The sequence below is a fragment of the Pristis pectinata genome, chromosome 3 (assembly GCF_009764475.1).
Source record: "Pristis pectinata isolate sPriPec2 chromosome 3, sPriPec2.1.pri, whole genome shotgun sequence".
Classification (NCBI taxonomy): domain Eukaryota; kingdom Metazoa; phylum Chordata; class Chondrichthyes; order Rhinopristiformes; family Pristidae; genus Pristis; species Pristis pectinata.
This window is the reverse complement of record NC_067407.1, coordinates 132,606,222-132,631,190: the sequence shown is the minus strand read 5'-3', so window position 1 is coordinate 132,631,190 and position 24,969 is coordinate 132,606,222. Positions and strand designations below refer to the sequence as shown.

General features: G+C 40.7%; 1 protein-coding gene across 1 annotated transcript; it reads right to left on the bottom strand.

The window, feature by feature from the left end:
- Positions 1–3: 3 nt before the first annotated feature.
- On the bottom strand, positions 4–23,772 carry hnrnpua (heterogeneous nuclear ribonucleoprotein Ua). The gene is made up of 14 exons (XM_052013191.1): positions 22,857–23,772; positions 16,353–16,479; positions 16,192–16,265; positions 11,593–11,732; positions 11,401–11,500; positions 8,647–8,759; positions 8,028–8,291; positions 7,385–7,504; positions 5,643–5,771; positions 5,030–5,198; positions 3,697–3,966; positions 2,812–3,017; positions 1,602–1,706; positions 4–348 (listed from the first exon to the last, which is right to left on the bottom strand). Exons 1-14 carry the CDS (start codon positions 23,650–23,652, stop codon positions 292–294), a joined length of 2,670 nt encoding a protein of 889 aa, XP_051869151.1. The 5' UTR covers positions 23,653–23,772; the 3' UTR covers positions 4–291.
- Between the last annotated feature and the right edge of the window lie 1,197 nt (positions 23,773–24,969).

The window sequence follows — 24,969 nt, the reverse complement described above, 5'->3', positions numbered from 1 at the left end:
GCACAAAGTTCAGGGGGTTTTTATTTGATAAAATTTTACAGAAAAAATGCAGAAACTGAAAATGTTTTCATCCTCTAGAAATTGGAGGTTCACCACATTCCACCTAAACATTACAATTAAAATGTAAAAAAATAAAAGACACTTAAAAATCAATTAATTGATAAAGCTTCCAAATACGACCTGCAGGCACTTTGTTTTGGAATGTTTAAAAATCAAGATTAAAAAAGTTGACATCTCTTGGTTGAAGTTACAGCTGCGGTGAAACAGTTGCTGGATCACTCTCTGCAGATCCTAGTAGTAGTCTTTGTTATAATGATTACTGTACTGGCTCCAGAACTGCTGAAGTCGCTGCAAGGTTATAAAATAAATTATGTAAATATCACAAACAGCATAATTAAAGTAAAAATACTGGAAAGTTCAATCTTATTAAAAACAGCTTGACTGGGTCATTCATCCCATTATTGACTATGGAAACAGAATAAATGGATGTTAAATGCCTTGAGACACTAGGGAGATAAGGTTCTTTGCAAATAGCTATGTGCAATGGCATACCGGAGATAATCTTTTACATGAAATGACTGTTCACTGTATACTGTCTCAAGGGCTCTTCATGTTTAGCAGTGGAAGGCAAAATGAAAATGTTACAGTTATTTGTTATTTTGTTCAGTAGCTTCAGCACTGGAATAGGCTTGTATTTATTTCATCCCCTTCATTTTTGGAGGATGCAATCATTTTATAATGCAGGAAATCTGACAGCCAATCTGCACCAGCTGACATTTTGTTTTAAATATCCAAGTTAATTGGTAAAACCACTCCAATAGCAGCATGACTACAACTGCTGCTTGTTTGTATTAACCTCTCCCAGACATGGTCATCACATTGAACCAGTCTTAAAACTATAAAAACCATACCCCCCAAAGCAAGAAACTCCAGATGGTGGAAATAAAAAACAAAACACTGGAAATACTCAGATAATAGTGAAACTTCAGAGGCGTTTCTCTCTCCTTGGAGGTGCTGCAACCTGCCAAGTATTTTCAGCATTTTCTGTTTTTATATTAAATCTTGCAGCCAGGAAGGTACGACCTACCTTCCAATCTAAACAGCTTCAAGATCCTCCATATTTTTAAAAATTCAAGTGTCCATTTGTTTAAATTAACTGTAATAAGAGTCCACAGCAACTTTTTGCAAGCTGCTCTCAGATCTACTTATTATTTACTACAATCGTTGCTTTTTGTACTACCTCGATGTACTTATGTATGGAATGAACTGTCTGGTGGCATGCAAACAAAAGCTTTCTGTATCTCAGTACATGTGACAATAATAAACCAATTGCCAATTAAAAGCTCTCATCCTCAGCAGTTTAAGAATCACTTGCTTTTTACTACGAGTTTAAAAGGAAGTTTTGAATAAACAGAAAACGTGCTGACATCAAGATTTAAATTAATATTTCTGGTCAATAACCAAACCAAGCAAAAAGGAAATCTGCACATGCATCGATTTGATAATGATACTATGGAAAGATCCATCAATGGAGCTTTATTTGTTAACGTGACAAACAACTTTCTGGTAAACATTTGCTGTCACTCTGCCCAGTTACTTACTGCCTGCTGCTGACGGTTCCAGTTCTGTTTGTAGCCCTGACCTAGGTTGTAGTTTTCGTTTCTGTAGCCTTGGTTATAGCCACGGTTTCCCCTGCCCCTGAAATTCTGTGAATTAAGAGAGATTTCAGTCAAAAAGGTAGGGTTGTAGTTTTTCCATTTACTTGCTGGACTTGGTTGCCTAACCACCTATCTTTTCTAAAAAAAAGTATTACACCACTGAATCCACATTCTCAACACTTGGCTGCACGGCATGAAATTTCCCAGTTACCTGCAATAGTGCGCAAGTCATTGTGATTTGAAGGATGCAGCATCCATAGAAGGAGACAACTATCTTCCTTTACTGTGTACTAAAGGACTCTGATCAGAAATAACTAGTCTATTGTAACATATACAAAATGCGAGATTTGTTTCAAAAGCAATAGTGAACAACAGCTTAATTTCTGTATTCAAGTGCTGATATATCAATTTTATGTCAGCAAAGGAGGACCTTCCAGTTTAATCTAACCTAATTTTTCTTACAACTCCTCAATTTCTAAGCATCCCACAAATGGCTTGATAAATAGAGATGTCAATAAACCTCAAAGCTACACTTCTTCAAACTAGGCCAATTAGCCTCTCAAGACTGATTCACCAATTAACAAGATCGTGGTCAAAAAACACCATTTTTCCCAAATCCCTTGATTCCTTTAATTCCCAGAAATCTATCGATCACTGTTTTGTATGCAGTCAATCGATGATTGAGCCTGCACAGCTCTGCGTGGTAGAGAATTCCTTCAAGGAACCAATTTATTCCTAAAAGTTAACAAGCATGGCAACGTCTGAGGTGCTGCCAAGTGCAAAGACCAACTATTAAGAAAGATGCACACTGGGAAGTGAAGCAAACACTATACATGTCAACTAGAGGACTGAGCATTACATACAATCCCCAGCAATACAAGTCACAACTTTCAGCTTTTGTTAATTTACAGAAGAGCAAAAAGAATTTTAAAAAATGATGAAAAGGGGATATTAAAATATTAAATAGTTAACAAGAAAGGATTTTTGTTTGGCGAAGAAACACACTAGACTATTTAGTCATCATCAATTTTGAAGAGTTGCCATCCTATGAGTACATACATTACAATGGCAAAAGGACTTGGGCAGAATAAGTTTTAAAGGGAGTCAGTGACCAGACAGTTTTCTTCAGGGACAGAAAGAATTCAAAATGTACCTGTCCATAGCCTCCTCGGTTGTTGCCTGGACCCCTGTGGTTGTCTGCTGGACCCCTGTGGTTGTAAGAACCACCTCTGCCACTGTATGAGCCTCTATCAATGAAACCACCCCTGGTGTAGCCAATCATTGGAGTGAAGCGCTGGTTTTGAGGATAGCCACGATTCTGCTGATTTCCTCTTCGATTAAATTGGCCACGGTTTGAACCTGTAGAAAAAGGAGAATACTCAGATTATTAAATGAATGCTTCAAATTCATAGTTGAAAAAGAAAAATATTATAAACATGTCTGGAAAGAGCAGGGGCATGGAACTAATCATATTGCTCTTTCAAAGAGCTAGCACAGGCATGATAGACAGAATGGACTCTACTCACGATTCTATATACCTGTATCATAGCTTTGAGAATTAACAAGTTTACAGAAAATGTTCCCTACAGAAAATATTTCTGCAAAACATTCAAAATAACCCACCTGTTCAAAGGGTGTGTAATGGTTTAAAGGCCAGTTTCCATGCCGTATCAATCTATGAACAGTTATCTCCTACAAATAACCAATTTTCAATTGGCCCTAGCCAACCTACATCAGGGAAAGCAAACTAGATTCCTGTTCCTGCCCTGTATCCAGCAACTCCTGCACAAGTACATGAGAGCATCAATTAACAACAGAAATAGTCTTGCCTGCAATCCACCCACTTTTTGTCACTGAGGCTCACAATAAAATTATGATTACTTATGCAACACACTGGAGGGTGTCGTGGCAAATTAAATGCCCAAAATAAAACTTCTTGTCCTTGTTTTGTCTCTGTGTAAACTTGTGGTTTGGCGTGAAGAACTAAAACACACACAGATAAAATTGGGACTTAATCTACAGCACAGAATGCCCATACCTCCTCGGTAGTTGCCACCACGGTTCTGATATCCACCACGCCCTCCTCTCTGACCACCTCTATTGTACTGGTTCATACCACTTCGCTGACCACTTCGCCCCCGATTCATTGCTCTCTTCCCAGCATTTGTATTGGGCTTTTTCTCTGGTGGAAGGGCCGCCTTACTTTCTTCCTTGTACTTCTCAAGCAATTTCTGAGCATCTTCCTTCTGCAGTTCTGCGTAGCTCACCTCATCCAGAAAGTCACCCACTTCAGGAAGCGCGAAGATACCTTGAAAAATAGGCCAATAAAATTAAGAATCTGTGTGTCAATGGTATTATTTCCAAACTATATTCTGTCTTCTTGTCCACAATTCCTTCAAAAGAACAGAGAATTGCAGCCACAATACAGCATGCTTTACAACAAAAAAGTGCTGCTTCCTGCTGTTGAAGAGCAGGTCCATGGCACTAGTTGTTCCTTGCCATCTTTCTTTACTTCAGGCGGGACAGAGTGTAAATAGGTTGCCCAACTATGGGAAACATCACAGCCGAGTTCTGTACTCACCCAATGTCCACATACATGCTTTCTTCAACAGAGGCCACTGATTAGCAGCAAGAAATGTTGTGCAAGGAGATGCAAAGGGCACTCCAGTACCATTACCGACCATGGTCAGATGTGGCAAACATAAAATAGCCACAATCTGTATTTTTCATAGCAACATGGTTACCAGCTGAAGTACATGAAGATATCAAACTTAAACTGGTCTATCTGGAAAGCTTCCTTTCCCTCTACTTCAATCCAGGCTGCACCTCAAAAGCTCAAATTACAAAGGACATTAAAATCAAAAACATAACTAAACACAGTGAAAGGCATTTAAAGAAGTGCGTGAATTACACCAATATAAACCAAAGTTATGAGAAAATGTTGCTATACTGTGAGCCTATAAAATATCACATTAAGATCAAAATTACAAGCAAGAAAACTAATTTTGAAAAGCTGCATGACAGAGTAACTGGATATAATTACAGTTCACCTGAACCAGTAATTTCTTTTTAAAAAGGGCACAAAATATTTTAAGCTTAGAGGTAAAACATGTCAAATCAATCCAAAAATACATCATTTTTTATGGATCAGCCCAAAAGAAAATCAAAAGATCTGAGATAATTGGTTACTAATATATAAATGGAAAAATTCCAAAATGGGACACCATACACTTAAAGATTTGGTTAAAAATAAAAACATAATTGCTAAGTGCACTGTTGTATCGCTAACACATTCAACGACCAGGTGTTCTAGCTCCCAAAGTAAAACTGATCAAGGCATGACCAGAATTGCACTCAAATTGGATCTACACCTTTCATTTTCAGAACAGCATGTTCTGGGACATCCTTTCCCTCTTCCTCTGCTTTCTTCTTTGAACGTTCCTTATATTCTTCATCTGATGGACAAATGACAACCGCTTTACGCTGGAAGCCTGCGAACAGGCACATCTTTCTTCTCTGTGCAGCTGCACACACATTTGTCTACACAAGAAAATTAAAAGTGTTTTTTTTGAAAAACAACTGCTTCTTATTTTGAGTTATCCAGGCACCCCTGCCGCCCCATTCTTCCATAGCATCCCATCTTTCTTAATTTGTCCAGCATAGCTGAATCAGCATATTTTCCACTACATACAATTCAATACAGTAAAAGTATTACAAAGAGGAATGGCTACAGTAAAGATTGAATGTGCCATTATACTGGGTTATTCTGGTGTTTTCCCTGTTTATTGAGAACTCAAGTGCCTTTCTTTCAAGGGCCCTACCTCTAGTCTGTGCTTGAATACCAATCTCTAAATACATGGCTAATTCACTCCTTCTGTCTCTCAAACAATCTAACCTGCTGTTTTAGACCATCTACAAAAACAATCTATTCACTTGTGTTAACTGGGGTGGGGAGGAGCAGAATAAAACATAACATCTACATACCTGATCAAGAATGTAGTTGCGCTTCTTGCGAGCAGCTATCTCAATAAACTTGCTCAAACACTGTGTAGCTTGTTGGATCAATGTGGTTAATTTACCTCTGTCAGTCTTCTGACGCTTGAAGCTCAGCACCTGAAACAGATAACAAATGTTGAGCAGGAAGTAACCAAGAATGTTGTAAATTAAGAGAGAACAATCATAAAAATGTTTTTTTAAAAAAATCATCCAGTCATATATTTCTTATCCAGCAAACTTGTTACTTGCTGTATCTTTATTTATTTCCATACCACTTTAATATGTTTAATGAAATATATTAAAAGGATTACATATACTTTGATGCCACTTTACAAGTAAATGATTGTAGCATTCTGTGGTAAAGTAACACCAAAGCATCCCACTGTCACATTAGAATTCTTTGCTTGTGGCTTGACCTATTTATTTTCCCAGTATTAGTAAAATGCCCATGTGTTGATGGTTAGTTACTTATTACAGGAAGACCGGGGAGAAAGCCTTGAAACTTGCTTCATACCACCATCTGCTTGCCTCAGAGTGTAATTGCATTATTTCAGGAAACTTTTTATATGCAATGTCTTGGCGAGTTGTTTAGATTGACATTTTTAATGTAAAACAATGAATTAAACGCAAAATTAAAAATCTCACTGGGAAGACAAACTTGTACACATGCACATCAAGATGCACCCACAAGACAAACAGCAATAAAATGCTAACTTTTTTTTTGGTCAGACACGATTAACTACTTCTGCAATTAATCTTGTTTTATTTGCATGCACCTACCAAGAATACAGATTTGCAACCTACCAAGTTTGCAGATAATACCACCGTTGTAGGCCGTATCTCAAACAGTGATGAATCGGAGTACAGGAAGGAGATAGAGAACTTAGTGGAATGGTGTCATGACAACCTTTCCCTCAATGTCAACAAAACTAAAGAGCTGGTCATTGACTTCAGGAAAGGGGGCGGTGTACATACACCTGTGCTGAGGTCGAGAGGGTTGACAGCTTCAAGTTCCTGGGAGTGAACATCACCAACCTGTCCTGGACTAACCACATGGATGCCATGGCCAAGAAAGCTCACCAGAGCCTCTACTTCCTCAGGAGGCTAAAGAAATTTAGTTTGTCCCCTTTGACTCTCACCAACTTTTACCAATGCACCATATAAAGCATCCTATCAGGATGTATCACGGCTTGGTATGGCAACTGCTCTGCCTAAGACCACAAGAAGCTGCAGAGAGTTGTGGACACAGCCCAGCACATTACAGACACCAGTCTCCCCTCCTTGGACTGTCTTTACCTCTCGTTGTCTTGGTGTAGCAGCCAGCATAATCAAAGACCCCACCCACCCGGGACATTCTCTCTTCCCTACTCTTCCATCAGGTAAAAGATACAGGAGCCTGAGGGCATGTACCACCAGACTTAAGGACAGCTTCTACCCCACAGTGATAAAGACTATTGAACAGTTCCCTTATACAATGAGATGGACTATGACCTACCTTGTTGTGACCTTGCACCTTATTGCATTGCACTTCCTCTGTAGCTGTGACACTTTACTCTGTACTGTTACTGTTTTTTTTAACCTGTACTACATCAATTTGATGTAACTGCACTGTGTAATGAATTGAACTGTAAGATGGGTTTGTAAGACAAGTTTTTCACTGTACCTCGGTACAAGTGACAATAATAAACTAATACCAATACCAAGAAAGGAATATTTCTCAAGTATCTAACCTTCATAATATCCATGATGTTGTTTGTCCCCAAAATGTTGTATTTGCCTGGGTACTCTGCTGCGTGCTTTGAAACCCACACCGATTTACCACTCCCAGGTAAGCCAACCATCATCAAAACCTGAAACAAACCAAAATCGAGAAATATTACTACAGACCAATTCAAATAACTCCTTCCAAACAGTACACTAATCACTAGTTTTGGACTGTAAATCTGTAGTACCTCTATGTCACATATATATTTAAAAATCACACTATACAGCAGAATTCAACAGACTGGAGACAAAGTACTTGTGTCACTTCTCCAGTGGAACAGCTATAGAGAAAGAAAGTACAACTGGGTGTCCGCTACACATTAGACATATTTGGAGTGAGATAACAATAGTAAAAAATGTAAATAGATAGAAATAAGGCATGGAATCCAGATCTTGTTTAGACCTACTGCAAATATTATAAATTAATAAAGTTTTCAGAGTACATTTTTCTTAGGTAAATAAGACTTGGAACAAAGATGGGTAAAATGGGGCTACGGTGCAGATAAACTGCAATCTGATAGAAGATTATGATATCTAAATGATCTGTTCCTATGTTCCTTTCGTTATAATAAAACTAAAAGACCAATGCTTTTAAAACATCAAACTTACTTCACATTCTCCTTTGGTTTTCGGTCCCTTTGGCCCTCGAATGCGGTCCTCCAATGGGACTTGCTGGATGAAAGTGAAGCCCTCGGGTATAGGAAAGTATGGAGTCTCCATTTGTCCAAAATTAAACTCCACTGCACAATTGTGGCAGAGAACATGTGGAAATAAAGCTCTGTCAGCGAGACAGTCTTTCCCAATCTTAAATGCAACACCCAGATCCTGTCCATTCTTGGAGTAAGAGACTTCTACTTCATCAGCATCAAAGTTCTGTAACAAAACACAAAATAAGGTTGAGGGAATTTGTGGAATTTCCAGCAGAGAAAAATTCTCATTACAGCCTGTTTTGAGTGTATTTGGTACTTACTGCAACATGAACTCTAATGGCCATTGCTTTATTACCCACATTGTGCCACAAGAACATGCAAAATACTGAACTGAAAACTCATTCCAATTTTGTGAACAAGGAATGTGTTAAAATGGCAGCAATCTCACTAGTCCTTCAAGTTAGTAAACTAGTGCACCTTTTATGCATCTTAATTTGAAAATGCAAAAAAAGTGGATGCAGTAATGTAACGTTATGTAAATTAGAATCCATACCAAGATTCCCAAAAATATTACTTACAAGAAAACAGCCAATCACATCATTCTCCCCAAACTTTTCGCCATACTCTTCTGATTTGCAGTTCGAACATTTTGCTCCATTTCCAGAGTACCCAACGGAAAGCTCTTCTTCCCCTGAAAGAAGTTTTTGATTTAAATCCCATGAGCAATCAACACCATAAATGCAAAATAAAAAGAAACCACAAAGGAAAAAAAGTGGCCACAATAGAAATAGTTAAACCACTAAATATTCAAAGACAGAAAAGATGGGTATACACTTTGGCAGTCAACCCCTCATGAGAATGAATTACAACCCAAACGACATTATAATTGACATGAAACAAGAGTAGGAATGCAATGACTAGTAACAATGAGTTCAAGATAAAGTACACATGGCCAATATTTCTAGACTGTGGTTACTAATCCAATAGTGATAATCAGATTCTCTACAAAATGTGTTTATCAGGATGGTGGTATGTGAAGTAGATAGGGACATTGTTCTCTGTCACCTAAAATTTAGGTTTTTACTGCAGTACAGTGGTCCAGGAATACTTGATTACCATTTGGTTCCAATTGTTCGATAAAACCACATTATCCTACATGCTGAACCTAGATGCATTGTGTGAAGAGTGGTGGAAGTGCCTTTACAGCAGCAATTTATTGCAAGTTCTACAGAGAAAGGGAAAATTGGAGTAATTATGCAATATTTATAGACTACCTAGATTCTCTTGAGCACTGCATTTTAGAGAGTTGATTTCTCTAGTGTGTTGTTTTTGTAAGAGAGCAAGTAATGTGGATTAACGATAAATGCAGTTCCCCAAGATAGAAGAACAAAGATTAAAAAAAAGCCAGGAAATAGGAATCTACTAGTTCAGCTGTTGGGTACTAGTGGGTCAAACACTTAAAGCTGAAATTACAAGGTTTGCCGAGAAAATTAGATAGAACTCAATAGGAAAGAGCTATCAATTGAGAGAACAACAGAAAAATAATTTGGTCTGTGACAGTGATGTAGAGATTCATTAAAAAAAATCCAAAAAAAATTAAAGACATGTCTTACCAAGATTAGCAGCCAGGTTTACTTAAATAAATACTCAATATCACAGGTTTTAGGCAAAATCTAGTTTTCTTAAGAACTGCAATAATTCAAAAGTTTATCAAGTTTCCCCAGTACATAAAATGCAAACGCTGACAGAAAATGTCTAAGTTAACAAAACGACTTGAACCACAGAATATTTGTGCAATAAATCATATGAATTACATGTTTGGTTTTAAAACATATAGTTTAAGAAACTTAAAACAAGATTCTCAAACTTTAGGTGCTGAAATGATCCATTTCATTGAAATTGTGACTTTTTTCCCTTCAGTGCCTTTTTCTTGTATAGCACAGTAATCACATTCTGATTTTCTTTCCTTGTAGATACCTACCAGGTCAGAAAATGAAAAGCTCAAAGTAATCAACCACAGATAGCACATAATCATCTCAACCCAAGTATTCATTTTCTAGCAGATTTCTCTGGACTCCAATCTCAAAGAAATCTCAAATTCAATTTCACTTTCTCCCCACCACCACAAGTAAATTATGACCAAATAGTAGCATCTGACATTAGATACCTTAGTGCAGACCACGAATCAAACCTTCTCATCTCATTACTTGGACACAGTGTTCATGAACAACATAAATACACTGCTAAAACATTACATGCAATAGAATACTACTCTAAACTTAGCACAGTAATCTGCAAAGACAATTTTGTTTTCATTGGGCAAGGGATTTCAGGGTTAAGAATTCCCAACAATTTTCCTGCAGTCAGCAGATATTATTTGTCGGTCTCAATGGAAACTAGAATTAGAACAAGTACCCTGCCACATATTCTTCAAATTTTGGACTCTCTTTTTGCCCTATTTTGTGAGCAGCTGAGAAATGTCAGCTATTTGGCAGCAGAACAACTTTCTACTTTCAGTACCATCAGGACTCCCACTGAACTGCAAATATAATTCTGTGCTGCTTCAACAATGTAAAAATCTCAAGAACAATACCCTTCTCAACACCAGGATATTTTGTACCTCCTACATCAGAGAATCAGTGCAGCTTTTGCAATATAGTATGTTTATGTTGAACTGGGACCATTTCTGTGCTGCACACTTCAGTGAACTGGCATGAAACTGTTTGGCTTCATTTTTTTTTCTTAAGACAATATTCTTCTTTCTTAATCCATGGCCTTAGTTTATGATCTGCTGAGTATTTCCAGTATTGTTTTTATTTCACTTGAGGAAGGCACAGCTAACATTGTGCAGCTTGCCTTTATAATTTGAGTTCATTAAAAATGAACACCTGAAAAATGTTAAAATCAATCTGCCTGCATACCAAGGCTCTGTAATCATCTTTTCCACAGTACTTTAGACTGCTAGATTCACCAAACACTTCTACATTTTGAATAATGTTGCAATGGCTTAAATATTTTTAAAGTTCACTCACACATTTACTGCACATACTAAGTCTTGTGACCCAACAGGTAACAGCGTTCAACTAAACTAGAGAAATAGGATTTTCACAGAAGGCATGCTCTAAAAGCAAAATACTGGAAATGCTTGAAATGTGAAATAATTATTCCGACAAAAGAAAAATCATCAGCTTGAGAAAATGTTTCTCTGACCACTGATGCCAGCAGACCAGAGTATTTCCAACAGAGACAGTTCGGTATTTTCACTGATATTAAGAGGGGATAGGGAAAAAGATGTGGACTGCGGAGAAGCAGGAAACTGAAAATGAACTCACCAAGTAACATGCTGTAGGAAGCCAGTGACCAGCCAACCCTCACCTCATGTGGGTCCGCCTGATCTGCTGGCAAATGCTTAACTGGTATCTTCTCCGTTACCTGTTGAGACAACATAGTATCACTATAGTTTTTGTGGCTTTTTTTTAAATAAACAAAATAAATGGTACAGAAATCATAACAAAAGCATTTACCTTCATCTCAAAGCAGATTTTGCCTTTATTAACCCCATAGGAAGCTCTTCCACCAGCCCAGAGGTAGGCAAAACCTTCCATGGTCAAAGGCATTGCGCCAAAACGATCTCTATTGATCTTAAAGTGCAAATCACAGTTATCTAAAAAAGAATACAATACTTGTTAGTACTTTAATCTTTTATCCTGTAACAGTAAACTTGTACATTGTTAGTACACATTGACAGACATACATATATTTAACTCAACAGGGACATTTCCCAAAGTAACAAAGATGAAGCTGTACATCAACTAAGATAGCCAATCACAGAAGCAGATCACCAAATAAATGCTATCAAGCAACTAAACAAATTGAACGCAAACATAAAAATTGATTTGTACAAAATAACGTAAAATAAGTAGCACAACAACAGAATCAATAGACCAGAATAACGAGTAACCAGTCAGGATCTTGGCAACATCAGCAACCAGTGAGATTAAACAGCTCTGAGAAACTGGAGCTTGAGAAAATTAACACAACCCTCAGGCTGCACCAGTTATTTAACACCCACATAAGGATGGTTATCATTAATTTTCTTCTCCATCCAAGGCCAAGTTATACACAAAGAGAACATTATAGCAATATTAAAAAATAACTAAAAAGTCAATAATTTTAAGCCAGTAAGGCATGTCAGAAGAGTAAGTCACCACCTCCAGACAGAAAATAATTTACTTAGCTGCAATAAATATTTTTATTAAAACAAAAGAAATGAGACAAATATGGAAACAAACTACACGGAGTTACCAGCTCAAGGCTGGAAGAGAAATGGGCAAAGAGAGAAAGGGATATCTGGCTTTCCTATCAATTATTAAGAATGATAAATACAAGCCTGGATGTGTTCTAATACAAAATGTACAATTTCAAGATTAGAGCTCTCTCTCTTCTGTTCTGCACTGCCTCCCAACCGAACTCTATTTCCCCCTTTTATAATAATTCAACATCCATCACTTAAGAAAACCCTGGGCAAGATACCGCGAGATTTGTTTAGTCTCTTATTTCCTTTCCCTCAGCCTGAGCAAACCACAGGCTAAAGGAAATTTTATTTACCCTCAGCCTGTGGTGTGCTTAGAAATCTGAACAATTCAAATGGAATCTAAGAATTCTGGACCCATATCTACAAATAAAGTAAAAGATACAATTTTGCTTCAGAATTTTAAGAAAACAAAAACATTAAAATGTGAATGTTGTAACAAACATACAGTGCCTTCCCAATGGGAAAGTGTTGCCAGATGACATAAAGCAAATGTTCTTTAAAGAATGAACAGGGCAGATTAGACTTGAGAACAAGGATATACCGGTTACATAAACAAACACCCGGCATTCATTCACTGCTGAAGATGATGCCAATGTCACTTCAAAATTTGATTTCTGAAATTAACCACTGAAGTGAGCATAGTTAGGATCCATGCCATATGGAAGAAAGCTATCCATTCCAACCCCTTTCCAGACTTGGTCCATGGTCTTGTAAGTCATAGTCAACTTGCTAACAAGTGTTTTATTTCACTACTACCGTTGTGTTCCATAACACCAGTAGCGTCTGGGTAAAGAATCTCCACTGATCCCATAATTTTGTTCCCTGATGCTACTGATGTAAAAGAAATAGGTCCTTCCCACCCACTGTTTGGTCCTTGTTTCAGATACTACCTTTGGAGAAATGCAAGATCAGAGACAGACTTAGCCCCATCATAGGCTAGATTGACTAACTTGGTTTTAAACTTTAGCAGGCCTCCAGTTAATAAGGATTACTTAGACAGGGAAAGGATGGAAGGGCAAAGGAACCATGGTTGACAAGAGAGGCGAAATATTTAGTCAAGAAGGAAGCATACTTAAGGTCTAGGAAGCAAAAAAATCAGAGCATTATAAAGGTAGCCAGAAAGGAGCTTAAGGAGGAACTTAGGAGAGCCAAAAGGAACATAAGAAGGTCTTGGTGAGTAGGATTAAGGAAAACCCCAAGGTGTTCTACACATACATGAAGAACAGGATGAAGACTAGGGTGACGGTAGGACCGCTGAGGAATAAAGGGGGAAATGTGCCTGGAGGTGGAGGTAGAAGAGGTCCTTAATGAATACTTTGCCTCAGTGTTCACTAGGGAGAGAGACTTTGACGAATGTGAAATCAGTGTAGAACAGGCTAATGTGCTGGAACATGTTGAGGTTAAGAAAGAGGCAGTGTTGGAGCTTCTGAAAAATACTTGGATAGATAAGTCCCTGGGGCCAGATGGGATATACCCTGGGTTACTACGGGAAGTGAGGGAAGAGATTGCTGGGGCATTGACGATGACAGTTGTGTTCTCCCTGGCCACAGTAGTGGTACTAGAGAATTGGAGGATGGCAAATATTGTTCCATTGTTCAAGAAAAGCAATAGGGACAACCCTGGCAATTATAGACCAATGAGACTTACATCAGTGGTGGGCAAACTATTGGAGAGGATTCTTAGAGACAGGATTCATGAGCATTTGGAAAAGCATAGTCTTATTAGGGATAGTCAGCATGGCTTTGTGAGTGGCAGGTCGTGCCTCAAGATATCTTTAGTCACACGTACATCAAAACACACAGTGAAATACATCTTTTGTCATAGGGTTCTGGGGGCAGCCCGCAAGTGTTGCCACGTTTGCGGCAAGCCTAATTGAGTTTTTCGAGGAGGTGACATGACAAATTGATGAAGGTAGAGTGGTAGATGTGGTGTATAAGGAATTTTGACGAGGTTCCCCATGGTAAACGTCCAAAGAGTCATGGGATCCATGGGGACTTGGCTGCGTGGATTTCGAATTTGCTTGCCCACAGAAGGCAGAGGGTGGTAGTAGATGGAGGGTTTTCTGTTCGGAGATCAGTGACTAGTGGTGTTTCACAGGGATGTGTTCTGCGACCCCAGCTCTCTGATTTTATAAATGACTTGGATGAGAAAGTGGAGGCATGGGTTGATAAGTTTGCAGATGACACGAAGGTTGCAGGTGTTGTAGATAGTGTAGAAAGTTATCATAGATTACAACAGACAGGATGCAGAGTTGGGTGGAGACGTGGCAGATCGAGTTCAACCTGGATAAGTGTGAAATGATACACTTTGGAAGATTGAACTTGAAGGCTGAGCACGAGGTTAATGGCAGGATTCTTAGCAGTGTGGAGGAACAGAGGGATCTTGGGTTCAAGTCCATACATCTCTCAAAGTTGCCGTGCAAGTTGATAGGGTGGTTAAGGAGGCGTATGGTGTGCTGACCTTCATTAGTCGGGGTATTGAGTTCAAGAGCCATGGGGTAATGTTGCAGCTTTATAAAACTCTGGTTAGACCACACTTGGGAGTATTGTGTTCAGTTCTGGTCAGTATAGGAAGGATGTGGAACCTTTAGATAAGGTGCAGAGGTGATATACCAGGATGCTGCATGGATTAGAGAACATGTCTCAAGGAAAGATTGAGCAAGCTAGGGCTTTTCTATTTGGAGCAAGAGAGGATGAGAGGCGACTTGATAGAGGTGTATAAGATTATGAGGGGCATAGATAGAGTGGACAATCAGCACCTTTTCCCCAAGTGGCAATGGCCAATAGCAGTGGACATCAGTTTAAAGTCGGAGGAAGAAAGTTTAGGGGAGATGTCAAAGGTAGGATTTTTTATTGTAAACACAGAGTGGCGGGTGCCTGGAGTGCACTGCCGGGGGTGGTGGTAGAGGCTGATACAATAGGGACATTTAAAAGACTCTTAGATAGACACATGGGAAGAAAAATGGAGGGTTATGGGCTGTATAGGAGTTAAGGGTTTGATTGATTATAGGGTAGGTTTATATAGGTTAGCAGAACATTGTGGGCCAAAGGGCCCATACTGTGCTGTATGGTTCTATGTATTACAAAATGGCAGTCAAAGACTCAACAGTCCACCCATTATTTGAGAATTAGAGCAGGCAGGAGTTGGGGAATGCATACGTAACACATAGGCAGATTCATTGCTGATATTTACCTCAAAGTCAAGAAACGGGTAGTTAGTTGTTAAGTCTGGGGAAAAAAGCTTTCCCGGTATGGGGAATTTTACAAAATGAAGGAGAATAAGAAGATTATTAAGTTGAAACAATCTACTGGAACATACAAGTCCCAGAGCAAAATTTCCCAACACTTCCAAATTAGGCCTGTTGTGGAATCTGTGGCATGACAATTTCATTCTGGGAAGCGCTGTTGATGATGGGAGCAGGGAGTTATTTCTATCGCTTTGAAAAAATTGTTCCCAACTTCTGGTAACTCACATTCCCAGTTGATCCCATTGATGTTATCAGACTGACCTATTTTAGAAGAATGAGAGGTAAGCTTATGGAAAAATACAAGAATTCAAACTGGACTTGTTAGGATAAATGCAGAGATGTGTCCCTGCTGGGATATCCAGAACCAGAGGTCACAGTCAAAATTAGGGGTCAAACATTTAGAATAGAAACCCCAAGAATGATGTGCACTGAGTTGCTGAGCAAATTCAAAACAAAGTCAATAGATTTTTGTATGTGAAGGGAAATGAGACATGAGGCTAATGCAGGAAAGTGACAGAGCTGAATGGCCTACTCTTGTGTCTATGTTCTCAGAACACTCACATGTATCCAGGGCAACTACAGTATCATCAAACTCCTCCTCATCTTCTTCCACCGGGGGCAGGGGAGATTTAGACCTGCAAAAAGCCATACTTATTAATAACTTTGTATTTAACAGAACAGAAATAAATGATTAGAAGTTGATAATACAATATTAAAAATACCGCCGATATTTGTTTTCTTCGATGTACTCATAGTAACCACGTCCGTGATCTTCATGAGGTCTCTTTACTCCTCTGCGATTTTGCTCTTTACCCTTATCAGCTGGCTGTTCAACCTGGCTGTCTTTGCCTACAAAATGAAATTAAGTTAGGAAATTGACAACCACAAGGTCATAAAAACATGGATTCTATGGTCAGCGGTGAAATGACACTCACCAACCTTGAGGGGGGAAAAAACTGCCTACAATGATGTAACAAGCGTAAACTTTCTCCCCTTCTTTAACCTAGGTAACTGTAGGGTGTCAACTATATGGGATCCCTAACATTTACTCAATGATAGCATCAAGCTGGCTAACCAATTGATTGCCAATGAGTTTTTTGTTTACATGGCTGTGGTGGCTGTTAAATGAGTACATGCCAGTATACAGTAGAAATCCAACTTTTCTGCATTGGTTAATGAGTCTAGACCAAGAGGAGTCAGTAGTACGCAATTTTGGACCGAAAATTAGGAGAAATTTCTTCACTCAGAGATTTTTTGGGATTCTCTACCCCAGAGGGTTAAAGAGGCTCAGTGATCAAGATCATTCAAAACAGATCAATGGATTTCTAGATATTAAGGGAATCAGGGGACATTTAGAGTGCATAAAAATAAAACCAAAATAGAATATCAGCCATGATCTTGACGAATGGCAGAGCAGGCTTGAAGGACCAGAAGGCCTACCACTGCTCCCTATTCTCATCATGTCCTTATGTTAGCTCCAGGCTGGTAATCTTCACTTGTACCCCAAGCAGTAAATGAAACATTTTCAGAATCTTAGTAGGAATGTTTCATAAATAGCTGAGTTTTTGTCAACTTATCTACTTCTGGAAAATCTGTTGGAGTGAAAAGCAGTGGGAATCATTGATAGTAACTACTGGGCATCCAAAACATACATGAGAAATTGACAGTTCCATGATATAATGATGTTGAACAATGACACTTGTACTACACTCAGAAAATCTGGATTACAAACTCCACAGTTCCATTAAAGGGAGAAAGAGATAAGACGGCTAATGGTGGCAAGAATAGCTAAGAGATCACCATACAATGTGCACTTAAGCTATTTAAGTTAAATACGAGCAATCATACAATTAAACTAATTTGCAACAGTTAAGAATTATCTTTGTAATTCGTGAATGATCAATTTGTTTACTTCAGATACTTCATTTTATTGAGAGCTAAATTATTGCACACAACTAGGAAAAAAGCATTGAAGGCTTTTTTAAGTTTCATTTTCACAAAGCAAGTTTCTGCACTGAGCACAGAATTACATTAGAATTAATCAGATTACTGTCACTGTATTACTTTTCTACAATTGAGGGGACATTTTGACCCATGTTCTAGATGAATATAAATAGAACTTTGACAATAGTATGCTACTTTGCAAACAAGAAAGAATTTTACACACCTAACAGATAAATGCCCAACACAACCCATTTAAACAGCTTTTACACTGCTCAATTATAAATTCTGATTTTACTGAATGTGATAATTTTTCTGGTTAGTTCAATGTAAATAGTATTTAATGTTACCACCCTTAAACCCCTCCTCACAGACTTCTCCACAAAACAATCCCAATGGGTGCATCACCTCCATTCTGCTGATGGGGATCTCAAATAACTGATATCAACCTAGCTAAAAGTATGCAACTCATTTAACTTTGAAGATGCATGCAACACTCCTTAGAAGTCTAAGTTTACACTGAGCAGCTAAACAGGAAAAAAATGTTTGAAAGTGGACAAATTCATTTGACATTGTTTTAAAAGGATAGTTTTATCCATAAATTTTAGCCCATAAGTGATCTATTGCATTAACACGATTGTAATTTTTGATGCAGTTATAAAATGGAAGATTGTTGCTAAAATTTACATTGCATTTGTTATTGTTTCAGCATTATTAAAACAGGAAACTGACTCTTCCAGGCCTCAAGTCCAGCAACATGCACATTATAAACATAACATCATTGCAAAATAGTTTTCCGTAAATGCTACACAGAGCACAATGAATAGATCTAACACCTCCCTCACCTTACTACTTTAGTCCTTGGTGCAACAGTGATAAGCCCTACAGGGTAACTAAAACCACTGTATGATTGGGAGACTCAAATAGGAAACATAAAGCCATCTCCAAAAATAGCCCTCAGTTATTAATAAGCAAGCCCTTTTCCAAACTTGGGAGCAGCTGCCTGTTCAGTATTAGTAGGGCGCTAAAAGCAGTTATAAATATTTTGCAGAAGGTTTAGAGAGACAGAGCACAGCACTATTTAAAGTTTAAACTGTCAAAATTAAACCAAATTGAAACCACTGCAAAGAGCATGAGGCCCATTCATCTTAAATCCAGTTAGATTTCTATGGTATACTGACATCACAGCTATGTAAAAAGTGCAGGCCTTGAAGAACTGACAGTATCCTGACCAAATTAAATGGCATTTGTGGACTTGACAATGCATGAAATACAGATGGACCACCCATGTATGTCAAACAAGTTTTTCTTTTCTGAATTTGTAATTTTATGAACACACAAAACAGACCAGGCTGAGCAAAGCTCTGTGCATTAGCAGGGCACTCTGAGACAGCTATCTTTGTCTCAGAGAAAAGGATTTGCAGCCAAGCAGCATAAATAAGGTGCAGCTGGCTGCAAATCAATATTGCAATGAGTGATGAGATCTACTACAACGTAGCCTTAAATAATTATTTGCCATGCTCTAGTAAAAACAAGCATCTACAAATTCTTTACAAATTCACTGACCTATTCAGAGTTCCTGCATAACACCTCAATTTTAACATTTTCCTCCTTGCATTCAAATCCCATCACAAAATTATTCCTCTCTCTAACCTTCCAGCTATTCCAGGGACTGAAGAAGATCATCTCCAAATATAATCACCTACCACAGCCCTTTATGCTCTGGAATTATTGTCCAAAGCCTCTGCACATCCTTCTTCTTGTAAGATGCTTAAAATTAACCCCAGACAATTTTGGGTCATATGCTCCAAATACATAGTTCAGTATCAAGTCTGGTTTCTGCAAACGTTTTGGCATATTTATGGAATATCTTCTATCGTATGCCTTCCTGTCTTCGGCCCCTTATACTATTCCAATAGAGCTTAAGGAATAGCATCTAATCTTCTGACTAGGCATGTTATATCCTCCTCAGAACTCAGCACTGAATTCAACCACCTGAGATAACCAGCACTTCCAGGATGTCTCAGGATCTGCAGTTCTGATGAAATGTCACCAACCTGACCATTAACTCACCAACCTGACCATTAACTCCCTTTTCTCTCACCAGGTCTTGCCTGATCTACCAGGTACTTATAGCATCTTTTTTTCCAAATCAAACAACTGGTGTTTTGTATCCCACAGTTCCAGAATAGTTTCTCTCCCTAACTCCTCATCTCCCTCCAGACAGATCAACATCAATTAACTAGCGCTCACCACCCACTCTCAGTAGGCACCAAAACCTCATCATTCACTTTCTCATTTCCATTCTGCCAGAGACATTCCCCTTTTCTCTCCACTTTTGTGCAACATAGAACATTTTGGTTTCTAACTTTTGCTAATGAAAAGCCATGTTAATTAATTCTTCCTCTCTACAGATGCTGCCCAACCTGCTCAGTATTTTCATTTTTCTTTGTCACATTAGATGTCCAACACCTTGCAGTCTTTTGCTTTTTTTGACTATACAAGGTGGTGTTGATGCAGCAACAACTATGCAAGATATTCTCCAAGTGGCCATTTTGTTCCAGATTGTATAAAAGTTCAAGACCCAGTGTTGTCACACAATTATAATAGCAAGTAGATTTTTATGAATGGCAGTGTTCACGGCACATGGCACAGAATCAAACTTTATAACTTTGGACTACTGCACCATGAAGCCTCAAATACTATGGGGCTGAAATGCAATTGATTATGATAAAGTATAAATAGTTCATTCAAGTGTTAATTTAACTTGGTAAGACTTTGCCAAGTGGCAAATTTATAGATCCACACAATTAAATCAACTACTGCAGTAGGAGACAAGAGTGGTAGTGGAGGGTTTCTTAAGATTGGAGAACTGTAACCAGTGGTGTACTGCAGGGAACTGGTGCTATGTCATTTATTCGTCATATACATTAATGATTTGGAAGAGAATGTAGATGGCATGACTAACAATTTTGCAGACGAGACTAAAACAGGTAGCATAGAGGATAAGGAAGATTGTCTAAGGTGTCATTGAACAGTGAGACCTTGGGGTACAAGAACAAAGAAAGTGGAACACAGGTGGACCTGGTGGTGGAAAAGGCATATGGTAAGCTTGCTTTCATCAGCTGAGGCATTGAGTATTGGAGTCAAGTTACAGTTGTACAAATCATTGGTTAGACCACACGGAGTACTGTGTACAGTTGTGGTCACTACACTATAGGAAGAATGCGATTAAACTAGAGGGTGCAGAAAAGTTCAGAGGAATGTTGCCAGGACTAGAGTGCTTGAGTTACAAGGAGAGATTGGATAGGCTGGGATCATCTTCCCTACAGTGAAGGAGGCATGAAAAGGTTGATCCAAATGGCCCGTTTCTGATTTGTATAACTACGAATCTACTTTTTTTTACATTCTGTTTCTGGGAGAATGAATATACTTGGACTTTAAGACCTACTGAGTAGAATTCAAGGTTAAAAAACGAAGGTTCAGATTTCTTTAAGATTTACTGTGGTCTTCAGTTTGAACCACTTCAGGAATAGTTGTATTGCCTCCCTACCTAGAATCGGTTCTTCAATTTATTTTTGCAACAGCTTCTAAATATTGATCCTAACATCAATGGTTAGTCCCTGTTATTGGCCACTGGAAAAAAGTGGCTATATCCTCCAGTCTTATTACCACTAACTCAAATGAAGTCTTCAAACCTCTGCTTCACAATTCGATACCATGTTCGCTTTCTTGGTTCTACCAGAATGCTCTTACCTCAGAACAACAATTTCCTGATTCCACTACTTACATGATACCCCAAGTCCCAGCTCACACATAAAATCAAAGTCCAACTGACAGAACTGAAATCCAGCTTTACTTCACCTTCCCGACCCTTCCAATGCTTTTTGGATGACACCCAGGACTGGATAAGCATCAAACTGATTTGGTTAAATATTGACGCAAGTTGAGATCTGGACAACACATCCACATCTTCAACATCTGTTCCAATCACAATACAAGACTCCAATACTGCCTCAGTTCATCTGCCACTGAAACACTCATTCCTGCCTATATCAACTATTCAATTGACTATTCCAACACACCTATGGCTAGCTACTCTTCCTACTTTTTGCATGTCTAAAATCATCCAAACTACCCTGCCCAAGTCCTAATGTGCAACATCCCATAGATTTACTGATGCACAATGACTGCTGATTAACTAACACCTATGTCTGAAAATTCTCACCCATGTTTGAATCTTCCCTCCTCTCCAATCTCCTCCCATTCTATAATCCCGAGATTACTGCTGCTCCCGCTGTTGAATTTAATCAATCCATCACTAGAAACCACAAAAGTCACAAACTCGAGAATTCCTTTTGTAAACAACCATGCCTCATCTCCTTATTTTTCGAATGACACATTTCTTAAAACCTACCTACTGAGATTTAAATCACCTGCTCTAGTCTTCCTATGCTGTTCATTATTTGTCTGACAACGCTCCAACGAAGTGCCTTGGGACGCTTTAATAAATTGAAGGCACCGCACACAACAGCAAGCGGCTGGCGTTGAGCAAGTCTTTACAAAGAAGCCACGCTTGGGCGCTGTAAAGGACCCGCTTCCGACACCCGACCACCGTTTTGCTCATCTCCAAGAGAGGGCAACACACGGCTTTGCTCGACTCGAAAGTGCATTCCCATCTCAATGCACTGCAATCATTTCTTTGTGAAAAACAGTCACAAAAAAAAGACATAATCCGGACCGAATCGAGGTCCACACGTGCGACTCTCCCTCTTCCCGCTCCCCACTGCAGGTGCTGCCACTCTCCCCTTCGCTACTCCATTTTGCTTGCCGTGGTTTCTTTACCATTATTCCCACCCCCTCCTCCATTTTCTCTCTCTCGTCTCCTCGACCCTCCTCCCCCCCATGCCCATCCTCCGCTCCCGTTGCTTTGCTCCCATTTCACAGCCTCGCCGCTCTCCTCCCGCTTCCCTTTCTGTTGTAATCGCCTGCACCTCTCCCTCCTGCTCTTCTTCCACCTCCTCCTCCTCCTCCTCTCCCTCCACCACCTCCTCCTCCCGCCAGATCACACGCGGCCTCGGCCCTGCGTGGCCCCTCCGGAAATGACGGCCGGAGTTACCGTTTGAAAAGGGCGCATCCCCTTCACTCCTCCACCCCCCCCCCCCACAACCCCGGGATTGGAAATAAATAAAAGGCCGAGGCCTTCCTCCCTCTTCCACCCCTCCCCCCCCCCCTCCCTCTTCCACCCCTCTCCCCCCCCCCCCCACAAACACTCCCCTCCCCACCTTGGCTGGGCTGCTGCGAGGTAGCCTGGTCCTGGGCGGCCTGCTCACCCTCGGCCGGCTGGTGCTCGGCCTCGACGGCCGTGCTGCGGCCCAGCTCCATTGTCTGGTCGTCTGCCGCCTGCTGCTGGGGCCCGGGCCCGGCGGGCGCCGCGTGGGCCTGGGCCTCGGCCATCCCGTTCTCCTCCTCCTCATCCTCCTCCTCCTCCTCGCCCAGGCCGCTTTCGCTTTCGGCCGTCTTGGGCTCGGCTTCCGAGTCGGCGCTCTCGGCCTCCTCCTCCTCCTCCTCGTCGAACTCGTCGTCGATGGTCTCCCCTCCCCCTCGGGCGGGCTCGGCCTGAGGCGTCGGGCTCGCCTCTCCGAAGGCCTGGACTTCGACCAGAGGCCTGGCGGCTTCCAGCTGCCCCCGCGGGGCGCCGTTCAACCCCGGGCCCGACGGCGCCTCGTACTCGGCTTTGTCTCCGCCCGCCGCCGCCGCCTCCTCCTCCTCCTCCTCTTCCCGCGGCGGCGGCTCCTGCTCCTCGTCGTCGGCCAGCACCGCCTCGGGCAGCTCGTCCAGACAGGCGGAAGTGTGGCCGGCCTCCTCCTTGCCGTTCTCGCCAGTTTCCAGCGGGCCGAGCCCTTCGTCTCCCTCCCCCTCCGCCGCCGTCTCCATCTCGGCCTCCTCGGCCTCGCTGTCGAGGGCGGCCTGCAGCCGCTCCTGCAGCTCGGCCTTCAGGCCCTGCACGCTCAGCCCCCGCCGCTTCAGCTCATCCTTCAGCTCGGGCACCTTGAGTTTCTTCACGTTGATGTCGCTCATGGCGGCTCCGGGTCTGCTCCGGCCTCCGTGCGCTGGCGGTTCCAATCCCGCTCGCCCGTCCGTCCGTCCGTCCCGCCCGCCGCTCCGACCGACCGACCTCGAGGCGCCGCGCAGCCTCAGTGGCGACAGCGGCGTGCTACCGTAAATCCCCGAGTGTGTGCGCAAAGCCACCTACTGCTGCTGCTGCTGGATCACCGAATGGGAAGGAGGTGGTGGGTTATGTGTCTTCTGATGCTGGAGCTCAATGGACGGCCAGACAGGCTGACGGATTACTGAGTGGCTAGTGTTTATGGCGATGAATACCAGTTTGCCGTTGATTGGTGGTATTACTGCTGGTGGATTGCATTGCCTTAATATTATCTGTCGCATTTGGAGTATTGCATTCAATTCTGCTGCATCTGGACTATTGTATTCAATTCTGCTGCATCTGGACTATTGCATTCAATTCTACTGCATCTGGACTATTGCATTCAATTCTGCCGCATCAGAACTATTGCATTCAATTCTGCCGCATCTGGACTATTGCGTTCAAGTCTGCCGCATCTGGACTATTGCGTTCAAGTCTGCCGCATCTGGACTATTGCGTTCAAGTCTGCCGCATCTGGACTATTGCGTTCAAGTCTGCCGCATCTGGACTATTGCGTTCAAGTCTGGTTGCCCCATTACAGGAAGGATGTGGAGGCTATGGAGAGGGTGCAGAAGAGGTTTACCAGGATGCTGCCTGGATTAGAGGGCAGGTGCTGTAAGGAGAGGTTGCACAAACTAGGGTTGTTTTCTCTGGAGCAGTGGAGTCTGAGGGGAGAGCTGATAGTTTATAAAATTATGAGCAGCATAGATAGAGTAGACAGCCGGAGGAGGAAAGTTCACAGGAGATGTGCACCGTAGGATTTTTTTACACAGAATGGTGGGTGCCTGGAATGCCCTGCCAGGGGTGGTGGTGGAGATAGATATGATAGGGGGATTTAAGAAGCTCTAAAATGTGCAGAGAATGGAGGGATATGGACCATGTGCAGGCAGAAGGGATTAGATGCCATTAGCTTAATTAGTTTGGCACAATATCGTGGGCCAAAGGGCCTGTTCCTATGTTGTACTGTTCTATGTACCTTGGACTCCTAACACTACCTTGGACAATATTTCTTTTTTTCTCTCAAATTGCACTAATGTCGTTAAGTTTAGTTTATTTTGTCAAATAAATTATGTATAATTTATGTTAATTTAAGACTTTGTTAACATGTTTGTAATATACTGTGCTGCTGCAAAAAGCTAATTTTCATGGCATTTATGTCCTGGGTATACATGCCTATGCCTTGAAACTTG

What these genes read in the sequence shown, in the direction of transcription:
- hnrnpua (XM_052013191.1), bottom strand. Translation starts at nt 23,652, where the DNA reads ATGAGCGACATCAACGTGAAGAAACTCAAGGTGCCCGAGCTGAAGGAT. An exon ending in GAAGAAAACAAATATCGGCG is followed by an intron (nt 16,266 to 16,352) that starts GTATTTTTAATA and finishes GGCTTTTTGCAG; the next exon opens with GTCTAAATCTCCCCTGCCCC. An exon ending in ATGTGATTGGCTGTTTTCTT is followed by an intron (nt 8,292 to 8,646) that starts GTAAGTAATATT and finishes GTTTTGTTACAG; the next exon opens with AACTTTGATGCTGATGAAGT.